This window comes from Symphodus melops (genome assembly GCF_947650265.1).
Source record: "Symphodus melops genome assembly, chromosome: 1".
In the NCBI taxonomy this organism is placed as follows: domain Eukaryota; kingdom Metazoa; phylum Chordata; class Actinopteri; order Labriformes; family Labridae; genus Symphodus; species Symphodus melops.
Genome location: NC_136691.1, coordinates 54,726,086 through 54,744,773, shown reverse-complemented (window position 1 = coordinate 54,744,773; position 18,688 = coordinate 54,726,086). Strand labels below are relative to the sequence as shown.

The following is an 18,688-nucleotide window of genomic DNA, read 5'->3' as shown; positions in this document are numbered from 1 at the left end:
ATGCACACATTGAAACAGAAACTCGACTTCACAACTCGGACACTCTGGGACCATACGAGCATTTGATCAGCACTTGAACGCAGCATTAGATTAGGCTGGCAGTTCATCGTCAGCGCGAGACGTTTGACCGTTGCCAGGCAACGTGAAACTACAACTGCAACCATCACTCGAGTCCAACTTTCGTTAAAACTACCGCAGAGAAATGTTGAAGAACTTTCCAAAGGGTAAAACAGAAAGTAGTCAAGTTGTTTTCATAATTTTAATGATAATTAAGTAAATATATATATTTAAACATGGTTCACGACGACTTACGAGTTGAGTGGATCCGACAGCGCGTGTCAGCTGGTTTCAACTTACCGGAGGATTCAAACTGTTTTGAAGAACTTCTGAGCCGAGAAGATGGAGAAGAAGAGGAGAAAATTATCCGCTATTTAAACATTGTCTCCGACAAAGACTCGCCATCCGTTCTCATGTTTTTCAAAACCGTCAGAGAAGAAGAAATTGAAGTCCAAATGCCAGCCGGTAAGCTAACTGAATGTCTGTTTTTAATTAGCCTAATGTGTTAGCCAGTATGTGAATAAACGCTACTGAAAACGTTTGTACACACAGCAAATGAAGATGGAGAATGTGCAGACCCTGCCGAGAAGCCCTTGAGCCAAAGTGAGGAGGAGACAAGCTCACACTCGGATGAAGAGACTCAGGAACTAAAACAGAGCCATGTGAGATTTAACCTTTGAACCCTCCTCATTGCAAACTGTGACTGAATGAAATCAGTCATTACAAGTGTGAGCTATAAGCAGAGCGCCTTATGATCATTCAGTGTGGTGCAGCAGGTACACACACAGGTACAAGCCTGCTGGGTATACACACAAAGTGTACCCACTTCTTAATCTCCTCTGGTTCACACGATTTAGTGACAATATTCTGTAGCATGCTGCACTTTCTTTCCATGATGCAGATGGGATTACCCTCCATAGTCTGTCTCTAATTAACTACACATGCAAGAGCAGTCATCAGAATGTAAGGACGATAAGAAGTTGCAGCATCTTGTGTTATAAAATGGATGTAATTTGAAAATGTGTTCTTTAACCAGAGTATTGTTTGGTGTTTTCAGACGGTGGAGGTTCAAGTGGTTTATCACATCGAGCTTCATGCAGCAGTCAATGAATATCCAGAGAGATTTCTGCAATCTCGAGTCTTCTACTTCATCAGGAGCACGAAGCGTGAGATGAATGCTACACATCCTCACGATTAAGCTGTTGTAACAGATCGATTTACTCAGAGGAGCGGTCAATCAAGAGATCTTTATTTATGTTTTTGAACAGAGACCATTATTGAACCGCTGGACATGAGCGAGGCCAGCAACACCATGCCCAAGCTTTTCGACATCGGCATGCAAAGCGGACACCCTCTTCGTGTGCTGCAGCAAAAACTTGCCCATGTAGGTGCAGTCAATTCACAAGCAACCGAAAAGCAACCACGTCTACCATCCATATCAGAGATTTTCGTAATTAAAAAAGGGGTGCATAGTCTCACTGTTTCTCTTTCTAGGTGTACATATCTTTGCTAACTGCCCACCAGATGAAGTTCACTGGTGCAGGTTATCAAAGCAGAGCAGATTCTCCTCACGAGGAGGAGAGTCAAGCGGCTGAGGAGGAGAGCCGAGTGGAGTCGAGCGGACGACTCATAGTTCGTGATGAGTTGCTCAACCGTACGCACAAGTATTTGGGACTGATCAACACAACGCTCACACACCTTCAGATCCAAGGTTTGTTTCTTCAGATATGAGAAGGGCTCGTTGTGTTTTGTTTCAGGGAACTTGTAAAGTTTGATAACCCCTCCAACAGCAGGTCTTTGGAATTCCCCATTTGCCCTTTTTTTGGTCTATTTTCAAATATAAGAAACAACTACCAATATATAAAATAGAATTAAAAAAAGTCAATTATGAAGAATCATAAAAAACACAAAATGTACAAAGGGTATTTTCTGAGGATTTTTGGATATTAACAGCCTCATAAGGAGGGGATGAAATTGGTAAATACAGAGTAAAACATGTGTTCTATTTAAAATGGTTTCTTTCCTTACAAATGAGTTTCAGATAATAACCAGTCCATCTAAAGATGTGTCTCTAACCCACAGAGGAGATTAAACTGCACGTCCCTGAGCTGGACCTGGAACCCGAGGCGGATGTATTCCTCTCTAATCCAGAGGTGGTGGAGAAGTTAGAGCAGTGTGTGATGAACTGGCAGACTCACATCACCATTATCGTTGAGGAGCAGCTGGACAAAAAGCCACAGGTTTGTGCTGAAGGACTTTGAGGTTTCCATGTGTGATTCACGTGGAAAGTAGCTGCTTCCTGAAGTGTTGAAGTGGAATTTAAAACCCTGTCAGTTTAAATTATTAAGTGAAAGAAAGCGTAAAACACACACACACACACACGCACACACACACACACACACACAGTGAGATCCGAAGACCAGAGTGAAACATTTGCTTGTGATTATCGTTCAGGCACCCGGCCCTTTGGCAGAGATCTACTTCTGGCAGGAGCGTGCGTTCATCCTGAGCGCTCTGAGTGAGCAGCTCAAGCAGCCTGCGGTGCATAAGATCCTGGAGGTGATGAGCAAAGCAGAAGCAGGTGTCGTTCAGACCTTGGAAGAAACAGTAGCCAAGCTCACTAAATACCGTGTTGAGGCAGAGGATAATTTACGCTTCCTCAGCACTCTGGAGAGACACTTCATGGTGAACTTTCATAAAAAAAACACTCGGCTGTTACGTATTCTTTGACCTGTCTTGGTTTACAATGAAAAGTCTGCCGTCTGTTGTAGAATCTGGCGAGTGGAGCAAACTTTAATGTGATCCTGGAGACGATTCCCGACCTGATGGAGAGCCTGCAGATCGTGTGGATCATCTCCTGCCACTTCAACACAAACGATCGCATGGTGCCTCTGATGGAGCGCATTGCCTGGCAGCTCTGTGACCGTGTGGATCAGGCCATCAATGTGCAAACACTGTTCAAGTACGTGTGATCACATGTCCGATTTACTTCTCGCGCTTCAGATTGAAGATGGAGTTGATTTATTTATGTTCAATTTCCGTTTGTAAATGTTGACTTGTAGAATGAAATGGACGTAATGCTTAAACTTTGTTTTTATGCAACAAACACAGCGCCAGAGCACGACATGACCAAAACATGTCGACTGGGTTCTGGAAGTGACCGGTGCTGTGAGGGAGGATGAGATGAAGTCATTTTTCGTTAATAGTCCCGTTTTGCGTCTAGCTTAAGATCGGGCTTCTGCCTTTAACAGGGAAAACAGAGAAGAGGCCAAATCCAAGGTGTGTGATGCGAAGCGGGTTATGGACCAGTGGAGGAAATCCTACTTTCAGGTCCGCGCTGAAATAGAAGAGTCCAGCAGAGATCCGCGCTGGGAATTCGACCGCAAGAGACTGTTTGAAAAGACGGATTACATGGCTGCTGTCTGCCAGGACCTGTACAACGTTTTAAAGGTCAGTGTTTACAACACGTGTTACTGCCGTCCTCTTACATGATGCCTGAACATTTAAGGATTCGTGGATTTGTGTTTAACTAGATTCTAGAGGACTTCGCGAACATCTTTGGCCCCGAGCTTAAAGCCGTGACCGGAGACCCAAAAAGCATTGACGAAGTGCTGTGCAGAGTGGCCAGTCTGGTTCTGCCTTTGGAGGGCGCCAGCTTCAATCCCTTCAATGTCTTTAAGATGACCAGCTGGAAGACGATCATGCAGGAGTTTGACGGCACAGTTCAGGTGAGTCCAGAACACCAAGGAAGCATGGGAAGGGGGGGTGGGGGGTCTGGAAGGGGGTCCACATGTTGGAACTACCCACCGATCTAACATCAGAAAACAAACAGTGCTCACATGAAGAGCTCTTAACTGCTGATTGCTTGATCATGTTGCTGTTTGCTCTGTAGTATGTAACTAACATGATGTTTTGTTTGTTTGTTTTTTCTTTTCTTTCTTTTTATTTTAATTATTTTGTCCTTTCAAAAGCCGCCTGTGGACGAGTGCTGCAAATTAGCTCATGTGCTAAAAGACTCAAATCAATGCCTGTGGTCTGTCCAGTGTCAGTGCAATGTCCACATCAAATAAACTTCAAATAAAGATAAATAATAACACATCACATCACAGTTGATCAGTGATTGTGATTGTGTGTGTGTGTGTGTGTGTGTGTGTGTGTGTGTGTGTTTGCTTCAGTGTGCTGCTGAGCCGTCGAGCTGATCCCCCTCTGTCTTGTGTCCGCTCTCAGGCTATCGAGGGAGAGGCCATCAGTCTCATCGATCAGTCGTTCAGAACTTTGCGCTCCTCAGCTGTCGCCTTTGACATGCTCTTGAAGTTCAGACACATCTGCTCCAGAAAGGTCATCAACGACCATCTGATCACCAAGTTTAATGACATCCTGGCTCAGTACTGCAAAGAGGTACCGCACCACAAACCAAGATCAAGTGTCTGCTCATAACTGACTCAACATGTAGTAACTTAATGTGGTTTAAAATCTGGATTCAGATCCTGTGAGTCTGGTTTTCACAGGATTGTTCTGTCTCTGTTTTAGGTGGAAAGTATAAATGAAATCTTCGAGACACAGAAGGACCAGCCACCGCTGAATAAGAACGAGCCTCCTGTGGCAGGCGCCATCAGATGGGTGCGATCTCTCTTCCACCGCCTCAAACAAACCATCCTTCCTTTCGTACAAGAGCCAGAGATGGCTGAGAGCGCGCAGGCCAAAGTAGTGCGTACTCATAGGAGTTTGTATATTTCAGCTGTTTTGATAAAAAAAAAAAAAAACATTCTCGATTCAATTGTCATCGATACTTTCTCTGCGTCTGTCGAGGTCAAAGAAAAATATGTGGAAATGGCGATGAAGACGAAGGAGTACGAGGCGAAGAAGTACAACGACTGGTTGGGTGTGACACAAACCAAGCTGCCTTTGCTCTTGAAAACACCGCTGATGGTTATGAGCAGCTGTGATAACCAAACCCAGGAAAAACAGGTACGTCTCCTCTGCCTCGTAGGAAAACACTGCGTCTCAATATCGAGCAGAAAGTCAGAGACGTCCATTATTCTTCGTCCCCTGTTTTGTGTTTGGATTTTAGGATGTCCCGCTCACTAATAGTGTTCAAACGACGGTTGTTCGATTTGCCGTAACTCTTCCTCCTGAAATTAAGCAAATCATTTCTGAGTCAAACGACCTGGTGTCGCTGGGCCTGGCTGTGCCTTACCTGGCTCAGAACATTGCTCTACAGGAGCAGAAATTCATCAGGTAACAGTGAGTCTTTGCACCAAATGACAAATCCCCCCCCCCCCCCCCCCCGTGCATGTGACCTGCAGTCTGACCTGTTCCTCGTCTTCAGGTACGAGTTTGATCTCATCAAACTGGTCGACAGCTACCACTCTGTGACGGACAGCCTGAGTGGGGAAAAGTCCGCCATGCTACGTGTGAAGATCAAAGTGGTCACAGAGGAGCTGCAACGTGGATGTGTCCGACTGAACTGGACTTCCTCTGGTGAGGATCTGACACATTTTAGTCTGATGATGTATATCGTCTGTAAATCAAACGTTTGTTTGTTTGTATTTTGTGACGGAATGACAAAAAAAATGAACTATAAAAAAATAACGATAATGAAGATAACATTTCTTTTTTTTGCAATAAATAAAACAACATACAAAACAAACAACATATTTAAACAGTTTAATAAGAAGCAGTAAGAACAATAAACTTATTTAATATTACCCCTTCTCCATTCTTAATCACATTAACTTCCATCTAAATTTATTACATAAAATAAAGTTTAGACAGTTTGTTCTTTATAGTCTGTGATTGTGGACGTTCTTCCTCCTCTTCCTCTCCAGCTATCCAGGACTTCATCAATCGAGGCACCAAAGCTGTCTCGAAATTGAGGTCGGTTGTCCAACAGATTCACAAAAACGAGCGGGACATTGAGTCCAAGCTGCACTCCATGGTGACGGCCAACTTACTGAAATGTCCGGTTCCAGAAAACCCAAAGGATTTACCAGGTAGAGCAAAGTATAACAGATCTTACTCGTTGAATGTGATTTATTTAATGAAAGAATTCGACCTTTAGGGGGCGCTGTTTGACGAGTGCTTGGTTAGCGACTAGGGAGCTCCCTGTGCAGAGGCTGCAGTCCTTAAAGCAGACAGCCCATGTTTGAGTCTGACCATCATGTCCCCCCCCCCCCCTCTCTCTCTCTCTCTCATTCTCCGCTCTTTCCTGTGTCTCCAATCGAGGCACAAAAAGTCCCAAAAATAAATCTAAAGAACTCAAACTTATTTCCTCCGATTGCACAATTTTTCAAGGTGTGAAGGATTTCTGTGAGCGTATTGAAAAAACACGGGCCACGACCGCGGATATGCTGAGCAGCAAGTATTCTGCCATCGGACCCCTCGTCACTGAGACGGAACATTTGATCTTTGAAACCTCCAGCGGCAGAGCCAACAGTATGGCAGAATACTACAAGTACTGGGAGCGCCAAGTGATGGACTCCCTCGTACAGATGATGCTGAGGTAAAGTGATGATGTCAGAGTCTGTGAGGAGTGATGATCGCTCTTCTGTTGGAAGGAAACACAGCTGGTTCAAACCCTTGTTGCTTCTCTCCTGTGACTGCAACATGTAGGAACATTCAGGCTTTCAACGAGGCGCTCATGAGTCACACCCCTCTTTTCCAAGTTGATGCCATCGTGTCTGCACCGACCATCGTGCTTCAGCCGCAAAGCACCGAGATCTACTGGCTACTCATGCAGTGTGTCAGAGACTGCATAGAGAGCAGCAAGGTCGGGATTACCTCGTGTGTCAAGGCAATGTGTTTTTTAAATGTTCGTATCCCCAGCTGACAAATTCCCCTGCCTTTTACAGCTGTTTGTGCGCTGGATGCGCGGCACCTGCATTGAGTGCCCTCCGCAGCGTGTGGACGGCGAGGATGAGACGGTCACGTTCAGATTCTACAGCGACCTGTGGCAGCATCCTCTGATCAACGAGAGCACCATGAAGGTGTCCACGAACATCCAGCGGCTGCTCTTCTCCGTGGATCGCTACCTGACCCACTGGAAACGCTACCTGCCCCTTTGGAAAAAGAACAAAACCATCGTCAATGAGAAGTTTGCTGCGAAAAACCCGTCCTGCGTCATGTATGACGATAAGCTGCAGTTCCTGTCCGGCATCATGAAGGACGTGTTGCTGGAGCCCATGTACAAGCTGGAGCGCGTCCTCCATGTAAACCTGGAGCCTCTTATCCTCGCTGTGCGTGAGAACGCCGACTCCTGGATCAGTTCACTCGGCGGCCTGCTCCACAAGCCGACCAGAGAGGACCTCTTCAACCTAAGAGATGAACTCACGGTACTCACTTGAATTTCCCTCGGGATCAATAAAGTATCTATCTATCCATCTATCCATCTATCCATCTATCTATCCATCCATCCATCCATCCATCCATCCATGTGTTTAAGTGGTTCATCCTTACGTTTGTTTTTGACCCGACAGGAACTCTCTCAAAACCTTGAACAGAGCCCTGACACCTTCGACGAGCTGAAGTCTGTCCTGAGCACCATCTCAGACATCAGGGACATGTCTCTGCATGTGGAGATGAGATACGGTGACATCAGGGAGAAATACAGAACCCTGGCCATGTACAAAGTTCAGGTACTGTAGGTTCAACTCTTCAAACGTTTCCTTAAATAATCCAGAGCACAAGTTCATCACATGATGTGCATCACGTGCCGGTTCAGGTTGGAGAGGATGAACTGGAACTGGCTGCAAATATCAGCCAGGTGTGGAGCGACCTATTTACAGAATCCAGACGGGTGGACAGAAGTCTGACAAGTGTCAAGAAATCTTTTATGAAGGTAGGACTCCAAACCAGCACATCCTGTTTAAACAGACGAGTGAAACATGTTTAAAAAAAACAAACTCATTTAATGCTATTCAAAAACCTTTTTTTTGTCCCCGAGGGGCAAATTCCCTGATCTTCCCCCATTAACACTCGAAGCTTACAAATGAGAAGACTGAAGAGTTTCAGACAGAGTTGTCCATCTTCACTGAAAGCTTCAACATGCACGGTCCCGGAGCTGTTGGAGAAAATTTGGAGAAAGGTGCATTCCTTATTTTAATTACACTTAAAGAGTTTTTAATACTTAAAATGTAGCAAAGGAAGCAGTCTCCCTCTCTCTCTCTCTCTCTGTCTCTCTCCCTCTCTCTCTCTCTCTCTGTCTCTCTCCCTCTCTCTCCCTCTCTCTGTCTCTCTCCCTCTCTCTCTCTCTCTCTCCCTCTCTCTGTCTCTCTCTCTCTGTCTCTCTCTCTCTCACTCTCTCTCTCACTCTCTCTGACTCTCTCCCTCTCTCTCTCTCTCTCCCTCTCTCCCCCCCCCTCTCTCTCTCTCTCTCTCTCTCTCTCTCTCTCTCTGACTCTCCCTCTCCCTCTCTCTCTCTCTCTCTCTCTCTCTCTGTCGTTTGGCCTTTGCAGGACTGTCCATTTTGGGAAAATACGAGGCGGACCTTGCCAAGGTCGTGTCAGAGCGGCAGGAGCTCTCTAACGCAGAGAAGCTGTTGGACCTCGACGTCACTGTGTACCCAGAGATCAGCAGCATGCAGAAGGACTTGGCAGGCTTGAGACTGATATATGACGTCTTCAGAGATCAGAAGGTGAGACGTGGTTGGCTGTCGTCCCCTGGCCGGTGTGGACACATTGATCACAAAGATGATCACGATGTGTTGTTTTTCGGGGTCTTCCAGGATGCGAAGACCGAGTGGTCTCAGACCTTGTGGGCGGATTTGAACATTCAGCTGCTACAAGATGGCGTCGAGGGTTTCATCAAAAGGTTGAGGCAGCTGCCGAAAGATGTGCGGGCTTTACCTGTGGCCTTCTTCCTCGAAGGACACTTGAAGGAGTTCAGAGAGTCTCTGCCTCTTCTGCTGGACCTGAAGAACGAGGCGCTCAGAGACAGGTCGGTCCACAATCTGACACCAGAACCTGACGCAAATAAATCAGACAACAACAACAACAACAACAACAAAAGTCATATAAAGTGGAGTGTTTGTTGACTAGGTTGGAAAGAATGAAATGACATGAAGCTCAAATGAAAAAAAACTTGAATGAAAAATAAAAAATGTGTTTTTTATATTTTTGTCCGAAGACACTGGAAGGAGCTGATGGAAAGAACCGGAACAAGCTTTGAGATGAACACTGAGAGCTTCACTCTGGAGAACATGTTCGCGATGGAGTTACACAAATATGCAAACGTGATCAGTGACATCGTTACCTCAGCTGTGAAAGAGCTCAGTATTGAGAAGGCAAGCTGCCGTCTTCACACTGGTATCAAGCACGAGTTACACCGGCGACGTCATGCTCAACTTTAAACCCTGTGTGTGTGTGTGTGTGTGTGTGTGTGTGTGTGTTTGTGTCTGCTTCCAGGGGGTGAAAGAGGTGGTGGAGACCTGGGAAAATATGAAGTTCAGTGTCGTGCCTTACTTCAAAGGCACCCAGGATCGTGGTTTTATCCTGGGCGCGGTGGATGAGATCCTCCTGAGCGTGGACAACGATGCCATGAACCTGCAGAGCATGGCCGGCAGCCGATTCGTCGGGCCTTTCCTCGGGATCATTCAACAATGGGAAAAAGACCTTTCTCTCATCAGTGAGACGATAGAGGTACGTCCTCTCTGTCACGCTAAAGCTCATCATGAAAATCCTCGCTACAAAATAAAACTCTTAAACAGGTGTGGCTGCTGGTGCAACGGAAATGGATGTACCTGGAGAGCATTTTCATCGGTGGAGACATTCGATCGCAGTTACCCGAGGAAGCCAAGAAATTTGATGTTATTGACAAAAAGTTCAAAGAGGTGAGTGTTGCAATTATTATTCCCGATGAAAGCCAACCACGCCATGACGTCACACGTCATCGGCCTTCTTCGTTCTTCACGTAGATAATGAGCGACACGGTGAAGGGTCCAAGCATCAAGAGGAGTTGCTTGGTTCCCAATCGGTTAACGGACCTGCAGAACCTGAGCGACGGGCTCGAGAGGTGCCAGAAGAGTCTAAACGATTACCTGGACTCGAAGCGGAACGCCTTTCCTCGCTTCTTCTTCATCTCGGACGATGAGCTGCTCAGCATTCTGGGAAGCAGTGACCACACGTGTGTCCAGGAGCACATGATCAAGGTAACAGAGAGGAGGAGGAGGAGGAGGAACACTTGTGGCTGCAAAACTCAAGTCAGTTCATTTAGAAAGGGTGAGGCTGTTCTGCCATGATCCAGGTCTGCTGAAGATTTCTGCCTGCTAAAAGGAAGTTTTTTCTTGCCACACTATGACGGATTAAGCTGGGCTCTTGTAATATAGCCATCAGTAAGGTCCTTTACCTGCTTTTTGTAAACATAACAATGAGCATGGTCTTGTTACCTGCTCTTTCGTTAATGTTAACAGACAAACAGTAAGGTCCTTTACCTGCTTTTGTAAAGTGTCTCGAGATAACTGCTGTTATGAATTGACGCTATATAAACAAAGATTGATTGATTGATTGATTGATTAATAGAATACATAATAAAACAACCTCTATGGCTCATCACTTTCATGTTTTTTGGCCCGGTCCAAAAGTCCACTCCTTCAGGTGAGTGGGTGCTCACGAGATCAGTAAAAGAATCATTTGTTCTTTTGTACCTCTAACTCCCACGATGATCTCCTGTCCTGTGTACATGTAAGAAAAAAAGTAAAAATAAAAACCCAAACAACACATGATGAAACATCGTAAACACTAGTTTTCATCTGTCGTCCCCTGGCCTCGATGTTAAAGAGGCTTTTTAAACTACAAATCAACAAAGAAATAGAGGAGAACTCGGCTCAAAACAGAACAAAGTGTTATCCAACATAATTAATTCAATGTTTTTTTTCTTCCAAAAGATGTATGACAACATCGCGTCTCTGAGGTTTGACGTGGACAGCAATGGAGAGACGGTCGCCGGAGCCATGGTGTCCGCTGAGGGGGAGGTGATGGAGCTGAAGAAGCCCGTCCAAGTGGAGGGTCGGGTGGAGGAGTGGATGACGGGAGTACTGCTGGAGATGAGGAGGACGAATAGACTCATCACCAAGGAAGCAGTCTTCCGTTACTGCGAAGACCGGAGCAGGTGTGTGTGTGTGTGTGTGTGTGTGTGTGTGTGTGTCTTCTAAAGGTGCGACTCTGCATGTGAGCGATCCTCCGTAAACGGGCCCTTCTCATCTCTCGTAGGGTGGATTGGATGCTGCTGTACCAGGGCATGGTGGTGCTGGCTGCAAACCAGGTGTGGTGGACCTGGGAGGTCGAGGACGTCTTTCAAAAGGTGAAGAAAGGAGACAAGCACGCGCTGAAGAAGTGCGCCAAGAAAATGCACCAGCAGATTGACGAGCTGGTGACGCGTATCACCCAGCCAATGAAGAAAAATGACAGAAAAAAAATCAACACTGTGCTCATCATTGACGTCCATGCAAGAGATATTGTGGACAGCTTTGTACTGAACAGGTAAACGGTCCCGAGTTCAAACTGCATTTGAGAAAGTGCATCTGGTTAAACGGAAGTGTTCTTGTCTTTGCAGTATAATGGACGCGCGGGAGTTTGAGTGGGAAAGCCAGCTTCGATTCTACTGGATCAAAGAGCATGACAACCTGTTTGTGCGTCAGTGCAGCGCGTCCTTCTCTTACGGATATGAGTACATGGGGTTGAACGGTCGACTGGTCATAACCCCACTGACGGACAGAATCTACCTCACCCTCACGCAGGTTTGAAAAAAACGTTGCAAATGTTGAACTTCCGACCTCCTTCATGAAATGAGATCGTTCTGGTTGTGTGTGTTTGTGACGCAGGCCCTGTCCATGTACCTGGGTGGAGCTCCTGCTGGACCAGCTGGCACGGGAAAGACGGAGTCCACCAAAGACCTGGCCAAGGCGTTAGGGCTCCTCTGTGTGGTGACAAACTGTGGTGAGGGGATGGACTACATGGTAAGAAGCCTCCACTGAACGATGATCATCGTGTGAATGACTAAGAAAATCAGTGTAGAAAAAAAAAAGTGTTTTTTAGCATTTGATCATACAATAAAAAAATCACCAAATAATATAACGAAACAAGCAAATAAAAAAAAAAGAAAATGGAATTCATGCTCGTCTTGGCAGTGTTTAAAAGATTTATCCCGTTATGTCAAAAACAACTGAACATCAAATATGATATCTATCGATCATGTCCCGATAAGAACCCCAAATAGATCTGAATCCCTTCGTGTTGCTACCTATAATCAATGCTATTATTTTGTAAATTAGCAAAACAAACCAGATTCTCCGTCGAGCAAACTGTCTGAAGCCCCACGTTTGTTACTATGGCAACCTTGTTTGTTTTTTTTTAGCCTGAAGGTGCCATGTTTTGGTGAGATGATGAACACACCTTTTCTACCCTGCAGTTGGCAGGTTGTCTTGTTGCACTTTATCCCTGACAGTTTGCACGTCCTGCTTCCTCGTGTTCAAGTCTTACTCCTAATTAGAAAATGATTAAATAATTGATCTTAAAATGTAATGAGGTGACAAATTTAGGGAGAAAAAGGGACATTTTATTTGTAACCACTGGAGTCGCCCCCTGCAGCCCGTTAGAAGGAAGACAAGTTGACGCAGTGTTTTACTGTGAGGCTGTTTCCTGTCCGGGACATGAGGAGAGTCTTCACTCACACACGTTCTTTTCTTCCTCGTGTGTTTGCAGGCGGTTGGTAAGATCTTCTCGGGCCTCGCCCAGTGTGGAGCCTGGGGCTGCTTTGATGAGTTCAACCGCATCGACGCCTCCGTGCTGTCCGTTATCTCCTCCCAAATCCAGACGATCCGGAACGCTCTCATTCTGCACCTGAAGAGGTTTTATGTGAGTCTGTCGTAGGAAAGAAGATTAAACCTGTTAGATCATTTAACAGTGTTGTTGACTTGTGTTTTCCTTCCATCCCGACTTCTCACCTCGTTGTTCACAATCAGTTTGAAGGGCAGGAGATCAGCCTGGATGGCCGCATGGGGATTTTCATCACCATGAACCCGGGTTACGCAGGACGCACGGAGCTGCCCGAGTCAGTCAAAGCCCTCTTCAGGCCCGTCGTGGTTATTGTGCCTGACCTGCAGCAGATCTGTGAGATCATGCTCTTCTCTGAGGGCTTCCTCATGGCCAAGGTGAGGGACTCACACGCAGCTTGAGCTCTCGTTTAAGAATTGTACGATGATAGATTTAGCTAATGTTAGCTAATCGGCTAATGTTATTTATTGGTTCTCTTGTGTTTGTGCAGAACTAACTTCTCTTATGGATTATCTACATACATGAAAAATGTTTTGAACACATTACGTACGTTGTTTCAGGTTCTGGCAAAGAAGATGACAGTGCTGTACAAGCTGGCTCGAGAGCAGCTGTCAAAGCAGTCTCATTATGACTTTGGTCTGCGCGCTCTGAAGTCTGTGCTCGTGATGGCAGGAGAGCTGAAGAGAGGCTCTCCACAACTCAATGAGGTACAGATGTTTCATTTTATAAAGTGCATTATATACATAACTCGTGAGAGGTCAAACAGACCGACCTCTGATATCCTCGCTAACACATTCATTCTTCTCCTTGGAGATTTGTCCAACCCTCCCTGGTCATTTTGTGCTTCTTCTTCACAGGATGTGGTGTTGATGCGAGCGCTCAGGGACATGAACCTGCCGAAGTTTGTGTTTGAGGATGTGCCTCTCTTCCTCGGCCTGATCTCAGATCTGTTCCCTGGGCTGGACTGTCCTCGTGTACGCTATCCAAACTTCAACGATGCCGTGGAAGAGATCCTACAAGACAACAAATATGTCCTCCTGCCCAACCAGGTGAGGTATCAGACTGTCAGATGAGTGTGTGTTTTTAGGGATACAAGCTTAATTCCTCCGTCTGTGGTTCCAGGTGGATAAAGTGGTGCAGATGTATGAGACCATGATGACCAGACATACGACCATGATTGTTGGCCCGACAGGAGGAGGGAAATCAGTTGTGATCAACACCTTATGTCAAGCTCAAACCAAGTACACGCAGACATACTTTACACCATTTCAAACTTCTGTGCACACAATAGTAATCTTTATTTTATGGCATCATCAGATTGGCGCTGCACACCAAGATGTATCCTCTGAACCCTAAAGCCATGAGCGTCATCGAACTTTACGGCATTTTGGACCCCGAAACTCGAGATTGGACTGATGGGATCTTATCCAACATCTTTCGAGACATCAACAAGCCCACTGACAAAAAAGAGCGAAGGTACAAAGAAACAAAGGAGGCATTTCAATTTTTGAGGGGTCATAAATCTATTTTAGAACCTTGAATTTCCCTTGGGATCAATAAAGTATCTATCTATCTATCTTTTACTACTCCACTAAAGTTCGTTCACAATCGCTAATGTTTGACAAAAGTCTCAGTTTTCACGTTCTGCCGCTCCATGCAGGCTCTCCCATCTGCCTGTACCAAGTCTGATCTGATTGGTCGGCCGATCGGCTCTCTCGTAATTAGTCAGTCAGTCAGCTTTGTTCTCGAGTATGTCCCGCCCCTTTGACCATATCGGGAATGCTACAGTCAGTCTGAGGGGAGCGTGTCCTTGCAACAACATGCCAATGGGACTGGATCAGTGACATCATGGGTTTGTGATGTCACAAAGCCATTTTCAAAGAGGTGGGGGGGGGGGGGGGGGGGGGGGGGGGGGCTGAGCGTTACATGCAGGTACTGCTAACAGGAGGAGGTAGGAGAGGTTTCCTCAGACTTTGAATTTTATCACATAGATGTGACTAAACATGAACAAGACACCTGAAAAACACTGAAGAAAACCAGAAAAGGGAGAAAATGTGAGCTTTAATCAGTCAGTTATGTAGATCTGCAGTGTGCCACACATGGTTTAAACATTTTAAAAAGAAGATAGAATTTCTCTGGAACAAACATAAGCACTTTGACTCACAGGTACATCCTGTTTGACGGCGACGTGGACGCTCTATGGGTGGAGAATATGAACTCGGTGATGGACGACAACAGGCTCCTCACTCTGGCCAACGGAGAGCGGATCCGTTTGCAGAATCACTGCGCCATGCTGTTCGAGGTTTCTCTGAATTTACAAGATTTCTGTCGCCCACATATTTGTGCAAAGTAACTTTTCAGAGCATGACGGACTGGATCGTTTCAGGTTGGGGATCTGCAGTATGCCTCCCCTGCTACTGTTTCCCGCTGTGGGATGGTTTTTGTCGACCCGAAAAACCTGCGCTTCTCCCCGTACTGGCAGAGATGGGTGATCGATAGACCTGAAGGAGTAAGAGAGAAAAAAACACTCTGTAATTATGTTACTTCCTTATAAGTTAACAACATAACAAACATCTCATCTTTGTCCTTATTTTTTCCCAGGAACAAGAAGTGCTGAACAAATTGTTTAAGAAATACGTGCTCAGCTCCATCGACATGATCGTGGACGGAATTGTTGACGGCAAACAGGGACAGAAACTGAAGACTGTCGTGCCTCAGACAGATCTGAACATGGTAAGCTCATCCCAACCCTCTCAGATTTAATCCAGAGTAGGAATGCTTGTTTGCATGATGGTTAGTTATGCACCATGTTGGAGGAGCTCTTTATGCGTCTGCGGTGCATTCAGGTGACTCAGCTGTGCTTGACGTTGGACGCACTGCTCGGCGGCGAGCCCAGCAGCGCTGATGTCCTGGAGTGTTACTTCCTGGAAGCTCTGTACTGTTCCCTCGGTGCCACTCTGCTGGAGTCCAGCAGGATCAAGTTCGACGAGTTCATCAAAAAGCTTTCCTGTTTGACTGCAGTGCACGATGAGAAGAGCCTGGCTGGACCGGGTGAGATCCCAGGTGAGAAGCAAGAATTTTAACGGTACCCGGTTTAGGCCCGGGTGAGATTATTGTTCAACATCTAAAAACCTAAAAGTTATTGGAGTCAGAAAATCCCTCATATATCCAGGTGTGATTAACTTCCTGTCATGCCATGTCAATGTTTGCATTAATCCAGGATACCTCCCAACCCTGTACGAGTTCCACTTTGATGGAACACAGCTGAAGTGGGTCCCCTGGAGTTCTCTCGTCCCCAAATACATCCACAACCCTCAAATGAAGTTTGCTGATATTCTAGGTAAAGCTGAATTCTGCATGCGGGGAGACGGAGCGATCACTTGTCCTGTCTGTATATTTGATTAAAAGCTTTTCGATTCCCTCCTCCTCCATCTTCACGTCAGTGCCGACGATCGACACCACCAGAACCAGCTGGATCCTGGAGCAGATGGTGAAGATTAAGAGGCCTGTGCTTCTAGTTGGAGAGTCTGGCACCTCCAAGACCGCCACCATTCTTAACTTCCTGAAGAACCTAAATGCAGATTCAACAGTGAGTTTTCCTTCTGTTTAAAGTGGGAATAAAAATCCATTCATGTAAAAAAAGCAAAACAAGATTCTTATCTTGTGAGAATTCAAATCAATCCACAACTTCCAAAAATCTTTTTTTATTTTTTTATTTTTTTTTTTTTAGCTTATCAGTCGCTCCCTGCTTAGCGCTAACGCTAACTCTTTATCTCTGCAGAAAGTAGGAAATTCAGCCAGTCTCACAGATGACTGGAGTAGATCTTCAATGTAGTCATTCAAAAACAGACTTTGAATCCTGAATCCAAAATCCAGAATCATTTTGAATCGAAAATAGCTTCTCAATCGAATCGTGACCTCAAGAATTAAAATCGAATCTTAAGGCCCAAAGATTCCCCGCCCTTCTTACCATCACTGCAAGGATTATTCTTGATATGTACCCACATTTTAAATTATTCTTTTCCTCTTCCTAGATCACTCTTATCATCAACTTCTCATCCAGAACAACTTCGATGGACCTGCAGCGGAACCTGGAGGCCAATGTGGAGAAGAGGACCAAAGAGATCTACGGACCCCCGATTGGAAAGAGACTGCTGGTCTTTATGGATGACATGAACATGCCAAAGGTAGACGCTCGAACCGCTAACACAATCCCCTCTCTGTGCCGTCTTTTTTGATTCCAGACGTTTAAAATCTTTGTGCTTTTAATAACAGATGGTGTTAAAAAGGACCAACGCTTTAAAATATCGACATCTTTTTTTTTAGACAGGTGGAGTGAAGGCATGGGACCAAAACATTGTCCAAATATTTGTGCAATTTATTTATTTTTTAATTAATTAATTTATTTATTTATTTATTTATTTATTTTTTTTTCTAAATTTATTTACTTATTTATTTATTTAAATTAATTATTTTTTTATTTTTTTTATTAATTTATTATTTTAATAAATAAAAATAAAATAAAAAATAAAGTACAAAAACAAGGAGAAGGGATTCGACGATACAAAACAGAAAAGACAACAGTTACAAAATACAATAGAAAATAAGTAAATGAGTTAAAGTTTCAATAGACACACATCAACTGACTACAGCTAGCACAGACAATACAAAACTACATGAAATATAATATTAATAATAATTTAAAGAAAAAAAATAAAATAAAAACAAGAAGTCAAGAGAGCGATAGAGATCTGGAGGAAGAGACGGGGAGGTGATTAGATAGGAGGTGATTTATGAGGTGGACTTGAGAGGGGGAATGATCAGTGTGTGTTATGTGTTGCATGTGTTGAGGTGTGTATTCCAGATGTGTTGTGAGAGTTTGTGTATGGATTATGTCACAAGGTTTATTGTCTGCGGGATTTTGGGGTTCTTGGGACCCTTGTTTGTCGCTTTGAGGACGCTCGTAGGATGGAGGGACAGGGCGAGGCCGTTCTCTTTCTTTGATGTTATTGGTGCAGTTTTGACAGTGTGCTGGGAATCGCTTTCAGTGTGTGATCAGTGAAAACCAAAAAAGGAGTTGATTCTAATGTCATGATAACCCTGAGCTCACCCTCTGCCCACCCAGGTGGACAGTTACGGAACTCAGCAGCCTATCGCACTTCTGAAGCTGTTGTTGGACCGAGGAGGCATTTATGACCGAGGGAAGGAGCTTAACTACAAAATCCTCAAAGACCTCGGCTTCATAGCTGCCATGGGAAAGGCAGGAGGTGGGAGGAATGAGGTGGATACCCGCTTTGTGTCTCTCTTCAGTGTCTTCAGCGTCCCCTTCCCTGCAGTGGAGTCGCTCCAGCTCATCTACGCCTCCATTCTCAAAGGCCACACCAGAGTGAGTCCCTCACCCTGCACAAATCAGAACACACCAAGAATGCTTCAGATCACACCGGCTGATTTAACCCGTCGTTGTTTTTAGCCATTCGAGGACGCCATACAGAAGGCTTGTGATAAAGTCATCGTCTGCACGCTGGAACTGTACAACAACATCATCAAAGATCTGCCGCCCACTCCCTCCAAGTTCCACTACATCTTCAACCTGAGGGACCTGTCCCGAGTGTACAATGGGCTGACGCTGACCACACCTGACAGGTCGAAGCTAACTCTTTCACCCTGTTTACAGAAGAAGAAAAAAACCCCAGAGAGTCTGATGTTTCAAACGTTTTTGTTTGGCTTATTTCTCTCCAACAGGTTTCTGACTGTCACCCAGTTTGTGCGTGTGTGGAGGAACGAGTGCCTGAGAATCTTTCATGACAGGCTCATCGATCAAACTGACAAAGACTTGGTAATTTAACGGCAACAGCTAAAACAAA

The 18,688-nt window shown here is 45.2% G+C and overlaps 1 protein-coding gene and 1 long non-coding RNA gene across 2 annotated transcripts in view; one reads left to right on the top strand and one right to left on the bottom strand.

Moving 5' to 3' along the window:
- Positions 1-18,688, bottom strand: part of LOC306840968 — a 240,569-nt gene that overhangs the window by 49,399 nt on the left and 172,482 nt on the right. The gene's annotated exons all lie outside the window — the stretch shown is intronic.
- The window catches only part of dnah10 (dynein axonemal heavy chain 10), a 28,631-nt gene continuing 10,058 nt past the window's right edge, over positions 116-18,688 (top strand). Inside the window, exons 1-48 of the mRNA XM_079370491.1 lie at positions 116-522; positions 634-719; positions 1,115-1,223; positions 1,326-1,441; positions 1,552-1,768; positions 2,140-2,297; positions 2,512-2,742; positions 2,829-3,019; positions 3,309-3,507; positions 3,591-3,785; positions 4,285-4,455; positions 4,588-4,764; positions 4,867-5,025; positions 5,129-5,295; positions 5,387-5,538; positions 5,886-6,050; positions 6,352-6,559; positions 6,670-6,826; positions 6,909-7,388; positions 7,533-7,691; positions 7,778-7,894; positions 8,038-8,140; positions 8,511-8,689; positions 8,780-8,991; positions 9,181-9,337; positions 9,459-9,692; positions 9,761-9,883; positions 9,968-10,201; positions 10,937-11,160; positions 11,262-11,531; positions 11,605-11,788; positions 11,873-12,007; positions 12,753-12,905; positions 13,013-13,201; positions 13,385-13,531; positions 13,682-13,873; positions 13,947-14,065; positions 14,142-14,300; positions 14,991-15,126; positions 15,211-15,333; positions 15,426-15,557; positions 15,671-15,887; positions 16,045-16,164; positions 16,268-16,413; positions 16,859-17,011; positions 17,950-18,210; positions 18,295-18,467; positions 18,567-18,660. Coding sequence (XP_079226617.1) covers positions 294-522; positions 634-719; positions 1,115-1,223; positions 1,326-1,441; positions 1,552-1,768; positions 2,140-2,297; positions 2,512-2,742; positions 2,829-3,019; positions 3,309-3,507; positions 3,591-3,785; positions 4,285-4,455; positions 4,588-4,764; positions 4,867-5,025; positions 5,129-5,295; positions 5,387-5,538; positions 5,886-6,050; positions 6,352-6,559; positions 6,670-6,826; positions 6,909-7,388; positions 7,533-7,691; positions 7,778-7,894; positions 8,038-8,140; positions 8,511-8,689; positions 8,780-8,991; positions 9,181-9,337; positions 9,459-9,692; positions 9,761-9,883; positions 9,968-10,201; positions 10,937-11,160; positions 11,262-11,531; positions 11,605-11,788; positions 11,873-12,007; positions 12,753-12,905; positions 13,013-13,201; positions 13,385-13,531; positions 13,682-13,873; positions 13,947-14,065; positions 14,142-14,300; positions 14,991-15,126; positions 15,211-15,333; positions 15,426-15,557; positions 15,671-15,887; positions 16,045-16,164; positions 16,268-16,413; positions 16,859-17,011; positions 17,950-18,210; positions 18,295-18,467; positions 18,567-18,660 — 8,412 coding nt within the window. The 5' untranslated portion in view covers positions 116-293. The remainder of the gene's footprint in view (positions 523-633; positions 720-1,114; positions 1,224-1,325; positions 1,442-1,551; positions 1,769-2,139; positions 2,298-2,511; positions 2,743-2,828; positions 3,020-3,308; positions 3,508-3,590; positions 3,786-4,284; positions 4,456-4,587; positions 4,765-4,866; positions 5,026-5,128; positions 5,296-5,386; positions 5,539-5,885; positions 6,051-6,351; positions 6,560-6,669; positions 6,827-6,908; positions 7,389-7,532; positions 7,692-7,777; positions 7,895-8,037; positions 8,141-8,510; positions 8,690-8,779; positions 8,992-9,180; positions 9,338-9,458; positions 9,693-9,760; positions 9,884-9,967; positions 10,202-10,936; positions 11,161-11,261; positions 11,532-11,604; positions 11,789-11,872; positions 12,008-12,752; positions 12,906-13,012; positions 13,202-13,384; positions 13,532-13,681; positions 13,874-13,946; positions 14,066-14,141; positions 14,301-14,990; positions 15,127-15,210; positions 15,334-15,425; positions 15,558-15,670; positions 15,888-16,044; positions 16,165-16,267; positions 16,414-16,858; positions 17,012-17,949; positions 18,211-18,294; positions 18,468-18,566; positions 18,661-18,688) is intronic.